At 41.2% G+C, this 11,295-nt stretch overlaps 1 protein-coding gene across 1 annotated transcript in view; it reads left to right on the forward strand.

Moving 5' to 3' along the window:
• Positions 1-10,500, forward strand: part of GFM2 (G elongation factor mitochondrial 2) — a 147,448-nt gene extending 136,948 nt beyond the window's left edge. The window contains 2 exon segments of the mRNA XM_030193279.1: positions 8,122-8,304; positions 10,070-10,500. Coding sequence (XP_030049139.1) covers positions 8,122-8,304; positions 10,070-10,198 — 312 coding nt within the window. The 3' untranslated portion in view covers positions 10,199-10,500.
• Positions 10,501-11,295: the final 795 nt, after the last annotated feature.

Genomic DNA, 11,295 nt, shown 5'->3' on the forward strand with positions numbered 1-11,295 from the left:
TAGCAAATTTGCTTTTTCTTCATCATTATCCACATACTGTAGCGGTTCGCAGTATCTTTTAGTCTCACAATTCCCTTTTTAGTCATTCTCCTTTCACTAATATACCTGAAGAAAATTTTGCCACCCCTCCTTACATTTCTAGTCATTTGTTCTTCCGTTTGCGCTTTCGCCAGACGTATCTCTCTCTTGGCTTCTTTCAGTTTCATCCGGTATTCCTCCTCGTGTTCCTTTTCTTTGGGTTTTTTTTAATTTCTGGAACGCCAACTCTTTAGCCTTTATTTTCTCAGCCACTTGCTTGGAGAACCATATCGGTTTCCTTTTTCTCTTGCTTTTATTTACTTTCCTTACAAAAAGGTTCGTGGCCCTTCCACTTCTTGTATTTCCTCCCATCCCATCAGCTCCTTCCTCAGGTATTCCCCCATTTTACTAAAGTCAGCACGTTTGAAATCCAGGACTTTGAGTTTTGAGTGGCCACCCTCCTCTTCAGCCGTCATATCAAACCAAACCGTTTGATGGTCACTGCTGCCCAGGTGGGCACCCACTCGGACATTTGTCACATTATCCCCATTTGTGAGTACCAGATCTAGCGTCGCTCCCTCCCTCGTGGGTTCCGTCACCATTTGTCTGAGCAAAGCACTTTGAAAAGCATCCACGATCTCTCTACTTCTTTCCGATTCCGCAGACGGAACCTTCCAATCTACATCCGGCAGATTGAAATCTCCCAACAACAGCACCTCTCTTTTCTTCCCTAACTTTTGAATATCAGCGATCAGATCTTTATCTAGTTCCTCCAATTGTGTCGGGGGTCTGTAGACAACACCCACGTGGACAGAGGTTCTAGCCTCTCTTTTTAAGGTGATCCATATCGCTTCTTCCTTTCCCCAGTTCCCTGTCATTTCGGTCGCTGTGATATCATTTCTCACATACAGAGCTACTCCTCCACCTTTACGCCCCTCTCTATCCTTCCTAAAAAAATTATAGTCTGGTATGTTTGCATCCCATTCATGGGAACCATTGAGCCATGTCTCTGTGATTGCAACTATGTCCAAGTCTGCCTCCAAGATCAGGGCATGAAGGTCATGAACTTTATTGCTTAGACTGCGAGCATTTGTGGTCATCGCTTTCCATCAATATCATATCTGATCATATTATGATCAGTGTTATCAAGGTGCCCCAGCACTATTAGCTCCTGCATCAGATCACACACTCCACTAAAGACTAGGTCTAGAATTTTTCCTCCTCTTGCTGGCTCCTGTACCAGCTGCTTCATAAAGCAGCCCTTGATTTCGTCAAGGAATTTTACCTCCCTAGCATACCCTGATGTTCCATTTACCCAGTCAATATCCGGGTAATTGAAATTCTTCGAGGACAAGCAGGCTGCTTGTTCTTACATGTGGGTCGACGTCCAAGTCGGCCCAGGAATCGGCATTTTGCAAGCAAAATATAAACAAAGTTTTGCCAGAGTCTTCTGGTGTGCGTACAGCGCGCACCACTCATGCGCAGACTGACTTCCCACGTGAGCGTGCCTCCTCAGTTTTCTTTTTTCCGCGTTGAGGTGTGGTAGGTTTTTATCTCCGTTCCTCTGAGGCCCAGGAAAAGAGTCTTCGCGAATTTTTTGCTATTTGTTCTTTATTTTACTTTTGTGCAGTTTTCAAAAAAAAAAAAATCCTTTGTTTTTCAACGCGGCCAGGTTATTCCCTTATTTTTTGTGCCCCTTTTTTCTTTTAACAGGCACAATCGCGTCTTTTGATTTCGCCGAAGCCATTTTTCCTTCCATGTCATCGAAGACACCCAGCGGCTTCAAACGTTGTACTATGTGAAACTGGACCATCTCAGGTACCGATTCCCACGCCTGGTGTATCCAGTGCCTTTGGCCCGACCATAGCCCAGCCGCTTGTAGTCTGTGTCTTCGTATGAAGAAACGGACCCAAGCGTCTCAATAAACCCAACGAGAAAAGCTTTTTGGGGCTCGATCCAGTCCTTCGACTTCGACAACGGTGCCGAGGTCGGCAGCATCGACGTCGGGAGCAGAAGTAATGGCTGCTGAAAGACCAATTCGCGCTGAAAGCAGTGAGGCATCAAGTGGGTCTCCACCTGCCTCAAGGCCTCCTGTTATGCAGGCCCCCCAGGAACGACTTTCGTCGGACCCAGCCCCGAATAGGCGTAAGGACTCTACGTCTTCCTCATCTGTACCGAGAAGTCTCGATAACGGGCGTCGAGCAAAGGTGAAGAAGCATCGTCATCATTCTCCTTCGACACACGGTGGCAGGAGCTCCGGGGCGTCAAGGGAATCGGCACCCGAGAAGCATCGGCGCTGAGAGTATCGCTCCCCCTCTATTCAGTATCGCTCCCCCTCTATGTGTCGGTCTTCTGGCAGCCCGGTGCCTGCTCCTGAGCTGCGACAGATTCTGCCACCATCTCCTTTACCGACCCCGCAGCCTTGTCTGACGGCAGCTCTTGACGAGCGCATCAGGGCCCTGCTTCCAGAGCTTCTGGTAGGATTGCTGCACCAGTCTGCTTCGGTTTTGGGGGTGCTTGCGCCTTCCATACCGTCTGCTGCAGCGGCACCTGGCCCTTCGCCTGTGGTGAGGTCCCGACCTCGGTGCCGCCTGCGGCATTGGTGTCGGCTGCCACCCAAGTTGACTCCCCTTTGACGTAGATGGAGGAAGCTTCACTGCAGTCCAGGCGGGCGTCGACTTCTCGGCACCGACATTGAGGATTCCACAAAGAGGGATTACTGTTTCAAATGGAGGAGGTTTGCCGTCTTGTGTGACAGCAAGGCCCTAGATCCTCTTTCTTGTCCTACACAGACCCTGCTTGAATACCTTCTACACTTGTCAGAGTCTAGTCTCAAGACCAGCTCCATTAGAGTTCACCTTAGTTCTATTAGTGCTTTTCATCGTCGTGTAGAGGCTAAGCCTATCTCTGGACAGCCTTTAGTTGTTCACTTTATGGGGGGCAATGGAGGGTTAAGTGGATGGGGCGACTTCCCTATGAAGAAAGACTAAGGAGGCTAGGGCTTTTCAGCTTGGAGAAGAGACGGCTGAGGGGAGACATGATAGAGGTATATAAAATAATGCGTGGAGTGGAACAGGTGGATGTGAAGCATCTGTTCACGCTTTCCTAAAATACGAGGACTAGGGGGCATGTGAAGAAACTACAGTGTAGTAAATTTAAAACAAATCGGAGAAGAATTTTCTTCACCCAACACATAATTAAACTCTGGAATTCATTGCCGGAGAACGTGGTGAAGGCGATTAGCTTGGCAGAGTTTAAAAAGGGGTTAGACTGTTTCCTAAAGGACAAGTCCATAAACCACTACCAAATGGACTTGGGAAAAATCCACAATTCCAGGAATAACATGTATAGAATGTTTGTACTTTTGAGAAGCTCGCCTGGTGCCCTTGGCCTGGATTGGCCGCTGTCGTGGACAGGATGCTGGGCTCGATGGACCCTTGGTCTTTTCCCAGTGTGGCATTACTTATGTACTTATGTACAAAATAAGTACCTGAATATATGTAAACCACTTTGAATGTAGCTGCAAAAACCTCAGAAAGGCGGTATACCAACCAAGTCCCAGTTCCCTTTCCCTGACCCCAGTATATTCATCTGTTTCCAGATAGGCTAGTAGCTCAACTGTTCATTTCTTCATCTCTGGGTCTTTCTCCTGCATTTCTTCTTCCTCTTCAGTTGACTTCCTAGCCTGTGTTTCATTCATCTCACTCTTTTATGTTTCTGGATCTTCTCTTTCCATCCCTGTCTTGTCTTTTCTTTTAGTTTCAAGCTTCTTCTTTTTCATTTATCAACCTTTGTTCTGATGTTCCTTTCTGAATTGCCTTGTTCTCTCTTTCTATATCAGCCCCACTTCTTGTACTCCTTTCTAGATCCCCTCCTTCTCCCTGTACACCAACTCTTCTTCTGGTGCTCTTCAGACCCTCTTTCTCTTCACTAGCTTTTTTTTTTCTGTTGTTCCTTGCTGAAGCTTTTTTTTCTACTTCTGCATACATCTTTCTTCTGGTGCTCCTGCCTAGGATACTTTCTCTTTTTGTACAGAAGCTCTCAGTTGTCGTAAGATGTTATTACTCGCATACCTCTTTACTTTGATATTAAAATTTGGGATCTTAAATTTGTATCAGCTGCTTTTTGCAGCTTTTCCTGTGGCAGTGTTCCTCTTTCCTCCAATTTTTGGCAGACTATCTTAATATATGTTCTCTTGGTTTAAATGTAGGGGTTGTAGCATAGAGGTAGCAGTACGTTATCTCCTCTTTGTCTGCAGGAGCCCAGTTAGGTGCAAAAAGCATTAGTGAACACACTGGTGCCACTGGAGACAATCTTTTGGTACTGGGCATTGACATCCACACACTGGCCCAGATAAGTGTAAGGTGCCTCAAAAAAAAAAAGGGGGGGGACCTTATAGATTATATTTTAATCCCCAGAGAGCCCTAGATTAAATTGGACCACCGAGTTGAATGCAACGTACTTCATTCAGTGCGCACCCAAACTTTAGAGGGATAATCACACCAATCAAAAATTGCCTTTATTTGCACAGCCCACTAATACTTTCTAAAGTCCAGGACAACCATCCCACCCTGAGAGCATCTACGTTGCAAAACCTATCTTGAGATCATAGAGGGCCGCTTTTTCCAGATAAACAAAAATACATTTTTTTGTAGCTATATCAACCTGGCCTTTAGAATTTCTATAGGGAGTGTTTGACAAAGATACAGGAAGCATGGCAGTATCATCATTTTACAGACAGCTCTCCGGCTTACCCATGAATGATGTAACCTAGACCAGTAATCAAGGGAATTGGATAGCTCCAATAACAATTTACCAAAATTCAATTTATACAGTGAGTGCAGGTCTGCAGAGATCCGCACCCCCAAATATTGAATATGATCTTTGGCCCACCCAAAATGTAGCTTGTCTTTGAGATCTGAAACCTTATCAGGAAATAAATTGATATTAAGTAATTCAGATTTTGAAGCATTCATCTTAAATCCTGAAAGTTTTCCATATTCCTAAAGTTCATTAAGGACATGAAGAAAGTACTGGCAGTGCTCCCCCACACTGAGAAGAATGGTACGTGCAAATAAGGATATTTTAAGTTTCTCCCCAACCTACGAAAATTCCCCTAATTTGTCTGTTTAATTTAAGTCAAATCTTTGCTACTAAGGATTCGACTACCAAGGCAAAGAGGAATGGGGAGAGAGGGCACCCTTGATGGGTTCCCCTGGAAAGCCTATAGCCAGTAGAGTACCCCTCCCCCCCCCCCCATTCACTTTTGCTGTAGGTGATGAGTACAATGCAGAGGTCCACTTTTTGATCTTAGGCCCAAAGCCAGATTGGGTCAGAACATGTTGCATGAACTTCCACTCCATCTGTAAACCATAATAAACCATATCAGCCCACAGGCTCTGCAATTGCTCTTAGTTGAGATAAATGCAAATGAACCTTTGGAGTGGGCTTAATAATTAATTGTTCACACTGGACTATAGCTTGTTGCAGCTGTGCGTCTTGCTAAACAATTATGTTTGAATCTAGACGCCCATTTGATAGGGTGGCCCCTGACAAGGGCTTTAAATCCATCGCAGAAGGCTCCCAAGGATGTATCCTGAGGTGTACTATATGAAAAATATACCAGGATTTGTGTATTCAGGTCTGCCATAACCTCATCTAGAAGACCCTTTTTGAGTCTCCAGAACTCGAGTCCAAGGGCCTGAGAGTCCTTTCTTGGGTCAAAAAGTCTGTCCTGGATATGAGCCATGAATAGGGGGGTGGGAGAAAAGGGAGTACTGGGTTGTTTGAGAGTGCAAGGACTTCCAAGTATCAACCATCCCTAAGTGGGTCATAAAAGATTTGAGAGCTACTCGATCTTTCCTATGATATCCAGTGTTATCTAATGGAAGATAAACAGTCACCCCCAATAATCCATTGTCCCACCTGCAATTGAAGTAGATGTTGTTCAAGGGCAACATAAAACTCTTTGATAATCATTGGTTGCATAAACCATTACAATATTGTATAAGGAGCCCTACAGCGCTATAGTAGCGCTGTAGAAGTGATAAGTAGTAGTAATAGTAGTAGTAGATGTCTATATGTATGGCCAATGGATTGGATATCTGTTCCTGTATCTTAAACTGAAGTCCACCTGACACCAGTATACCCACCCTTTTTCTTGGGATGTGATGCCAAAACGCATATTGGAAATTACTTATTGTGAAGAACCTCTCATCCCGTTTTATAAAATGTGTCTCTTCTAGTAAGCAAATCAAGGCCATACGCTTCTCTCGCCGTAGACATTGTCTCCTATCAGGGGAGTTAAGACCCTTTACATTCTTTGTAACTGTCTTAACTTGTGCTGAACTCATAATTAAAATGCCAGATATGCAAAATATAACAAAGGAAATGAATCCCTGCCTGAAATGGACAAAATAAACATATTGTTCTAATCCTACCATCTGCCTGGTCCCTCATCCTCCATACACAGAACCCCCCCCCCCCCCCTTTCATCCCTCAACATCACATTCTCTCCCATTTAAGGCAAGGGAGAGAATGAGAGAGAGGACCCATCAAACTGGGGAAATTCAAGCTAAATACACCAAATAACCTATTAAGCATTTAAGCAGTTCTTTTTCTAACCCTCTTATTGCTGTTCAGTAGGATAAGCTATTTGCCATCCACACAAAGATTAGTTTTGTGGGTAAGTGCACTGTGTTAAAGCACAGGTAGAAGTAAATCACAAGTGCCATTATTTAGTCCTCCTGTAACGGTCCTGTTCAGCACGCAGTTTTCAATGTCATCATATAAATCTTTATGCATCCGAAGGGTAATTGGAAGCAATTCCACAAAGGTTTGTATGTTGTATGAGTCCCGTGCTATTTTATCTTGCTTTTGACCTGCCAGGAAAACCAATTCTTTCACTGAGTGTGTGTGATAGCGGGCTATAATGTCTTTAGATAGATTAGGATATAACAAAAGAGAGGGAACGAAGTACAAACTAAAGTCCAAACAAAAAAAAAACAGCACCACGGGCCTTTAAAAGTGGAACACAGTTCTTTAATGAATGAGTCGGGTCTTTTTGTCAAGGCTCATTCATTAAAGAACTGTGTTCCATTTTTAAAGGCCCGTGGTGCTGTTTAGATAGATTAGATCATGGGCTTCCAGTTGTCCTGTGTGCCCTCTCAATTTTTATCTCATCTGAAGGGAGCACCACCCAGCGTGGTCTAATAAATATAAGGATATCTCTGGACCTGTTCTTTGCAGTCCTGATGCTGGGGATTCTCAGGGAGGCTATGAAACCGAAGATTCTGGTGGTATGATAAGCAACAAGATTCTTTGCAGGTCTGTACTTTTTATTGAATCAGTGTAAGAGTAGTCTAAAGATGAGTATACAACCAAGTACCAAAAATTGAATATCTTAAATTAAAATGTATTGTTCTTATTTCTACCATTCATTATCATATTAAAAAAACATAACTAAAGAATAAAAGTTTGTAGACATAAATCAGTACAGTCAATATACAATAAAATTTACAAATTAATAAAAAGCTTAGTTGGTGAAAACATACAAAATTTATAAGTGTACTAATGGATCTGTACAGTCCCCTACATGGCCATGTTTCAGTTTACATTTGCATCAGGGGTATAAAATGTAACAATTAACTTGTACAAATGTTAATTCTTGTGATGGCTTTTTACTGTTAAGTAGTATCTAGGATACAAATAAAGTAAAAATAATAAAAAATCTTTAAACAAAAAACAATGTACAGAGGACATAGTATGTACTCGATAATGTTGGGTTAGTTAACTCTTATCAGAGGTACTAGTTATGCTTATTGGTAATCATTTATTTGACCTGTGAAGAATATATTTAGATCCAAGCGTTGCCTTATTTGGTGTCTGTGAGAGAGCCATAAATTGGCCTATAGTTCATTATAGTCTGGTATTGAGAGAAAAAAACTTTTTGATATCTGTATCAAAGCCACTTCTTGCTGTGATGAGAGACTACTGTAGTAGGATGGATTTCTTTGTTATATGCAGAATATTTGTGGTTGTAGTTCTTTAATGTGTTGATATTACTATAATTGGTAAGCTGTAAATCTGTCTGTGCTCTTTTAGGCTTTGAAGAAAGCTGAAAAGCAACTATTGGAACCTGTAATGAGACTGGAGATTACAGTACATGAAGGTCACCTCAATACTGTATTAGGTGACCTTGCACAGAGACGAGGCAGCATTCATGAAATTCAGAGTCGTCAAGATGAGAAAGTTGTGGTTGCATGTGTTCCACTTGCAGAAATGATGGTGAGTGAGTACAGACCTTTGTGAACACTTGGAGCCAGGAAAATTCTCAAGGTTAATCCAAAAAGAAATTGAGAAAATGGCAAATAAAAACCAGAAGGCTTATCCAATTTGCTCATCCATACCAACTGTTAATATCTACTATCCCTTCCTGTACCCATCTATCTGGGTTCTAGTATTAGATCCTCTGGACTCCAATAGTATATCTTTTCTTTATACAGAGACCCCTTTCCTTTTGAATCCCATTCCTGCTATGCATCCTACTCTTTGAGCTATTTTGGCCAATTCAAAAGTCATACTAGAAATAGAGAAAAATGAACTCTTAATACTTGACTACTTCACCTACTCTGTCTATTACTGAACTTTAACACATTACCACTTCTCATTTCGAAAAAGAATCTTTAAAACTTGACTGCTTAATTTACTCTGTCATATACGAACTATACTGCAATACCACTCTATATTTCTTAATCCAGAAATGGCGATCACCATAACGGTACAATGTAAGCCACATTGAGCCTGCCAATAGGTGGGAAAATGTGGGATACAAATGCAACAAATAAATAAATAAAAAGAATCTAGTACCATATACTGTACCTTCCAGAAAAAAAATATTCCTGCTAGACTTTATCATGGAAGCCATTGTCTATGAAGACCTTTTGTAAACCTTAAGAGAAGGATAGAGGGCAGCTAGGAATACTGTAGAAAATAGACAAAAAATATTTTTGCTTCTGAAGGGTGCATAATGCTTTGTAATACAGCATAGCTACCAACAATCCAACCCCTGAAAATATTTAAATACTGGATGTCCCCCTTATATTAGAGATTTTGACAGTGATTCCTTTCACATAGAGACCTTGCCCTATGATTCACTGTCATTGGTCACTATTACCACTTTTAATTCCAATATCTTTATAGTACACCTGATATCCTTAATACTTTAAGAAAAATTGCTTAATTTATTTTCAAGCAGTTAGAAACATCTAAGGACCCTGCTTGAAAATAAGTATGTTTTCTTAAAGTGTGAAAAGAGTCACTGCCAAGGCGTCTAATAGAAGGGGGACATCCAGTGTTTAAATATTTTCAGGTGTTGGGTTGTTGGCAGCTTTTCTATTAATTGATTTCAGTATTTGCATTTGCAAAATACAAGGCTATATGCAGGAGTTTTTTTCCTTTATTGCGGCTGCTATTTCCACAAGGCACGCTTGGCTTTAAAGATTTTCTCCGTTCCCGTTCGGAGGTATTGGATTCATACATTGTTTACATTATTTACATCCAATCTCTGACCCCTGAGGCAGGCGTTCTTTAACGCTGAAACACGGCTCGTGTCGGGTCATTTATCAATAAAATACTCCTGTTGTCTCAGTCTTGAAGGCCCAGTGTTTCTCCTTTTTGTTTATATACGTTCTGTGTATGCTGGTTACCCTCTCTGTTTGGCTTGATTTATTGTAATACAGTATGGCATACTTGGTCAACAAATTAGAGGTTGTCTTATTGAACTGGAAACAAATCCAGAGTTCAAGTCCTGGTTCCTAGTATGTAATACATACAATGCTATATTAAATTATTTCTAGTTATATACTCCAAGGTAGAAGTAAAATGGAAAAATTATTTGTTACGCTAAATACTGTCATTTAAAAAAAATGAATAAGGAAATTACTTCATTATGCTGATTTGGCAATTTATATCTTCCAGTGCTGCTACTTACAATTTGTTGCAGTTTTGGAATAATTCCATAGTATTAACAAACTGCTGTTATTTTGTATAGGGTTATTCTACAGTTCTGCGTACTCTGACCTCCGGTTCGGCAGCTTTTACCCTGGAATTGTCCAGTTATGAAGCAATGAACGCCCAGCACCAGGCAAAACTGGTGAATAGAATGAGCGGTTTGCCTTAGGTGCTTTTGAAAGTCAAGCTCTCAAAAACATAAAACGTGAACAATTCTTTCAAACCTACTGGAAGGAACTGCTTTGTTGCTGATGGAAAAGCAGCTTTACTTGCATTCCTGTTGAGGACCGATGCACACAGATATAGCTCTCACCAAATGAAGACCTGGTTGTAACAGATTCATGTTCCTGAACTGGCGCCTATCACTTTTTTTTGTATTTTTTCCAAGATCTGAAAATCCATCATTTCTATTTGTATGCAAGCATGTTTGTAACATTTAATTTAATAAAAGGAATACACATAAATCATGAACCTTACTAGGCTTACTCTTTTAAATAACAAACTCTATTTGAAAATTACATTTCATCATTCAGAGATCAAAGATGTACTGTCCAAACCTCAAATCCAGAAATCTTATTGTCTGATTGAAAATTTGCATTTGAAAAATTCACCCACTGTGTTATGTGATATATGGAATTTAATATAGATAAGACCATGGCATGGCTATGCCTGTATGTAAATGCCCTGGCATTGTAGCTGTTCTATAGCCTTCCAGAATGACAGAGGGGTGTTAGTCCCACACAGCTGCTAACTGGATGCATAGTCGGTCAATGCAGAAGAGCTTCACCTAGGACCTTGCATATGGTAAGTTTAACATTTGCCAGCGAAACAAAGCCTGATATTTGAAAGATGAAATAAATCAGCATTACTGTGCATTATGGGAAGTTCCCTGGGCTTCCTAATCTTATAAATGCATAAAGAAAGCATCTTTTATAGTTGTTTTCTATGTGGGACTACATGATTTGTTCTCTTCTGTTTTGGTTTTGAGTTGTTTGGGGTTTGTTTGTTTGTTTGTTTGTTTGTTTTCAATATGCCAGCAAGACAACTCACTTTATCACTTAGAAACCTCTATGCAATGTCATAATGCATTACTCTGTACCATGTATGTATGCACTTTAATGCAAAATCATTTGTATGCTTTACTAAAATGTACTCTCCCGTACCATGAATGTATGCACCTAAATGTATTACCATCTGAAATTCTGTACCCGGAATGGCGATCGCCATCACGGCATAATGTAAGCCACATTGAGCCTGCAAATAGGT

The sequence above is a fragment of the Microcaecilia unicolor genome, chromosome 2, assembly GCF_901765095.1.
Source record: "Microcaecilia unicolor chromosome 2, aMicUni1.1, whole genome shotgun sequence".
Lineage (NCBI taxonomy): Eukaryota > Metazoa > Chordata > Amphibia > Gymnophiona > Siphonopidae > Microcaecilia > Microcaecilia unicolor.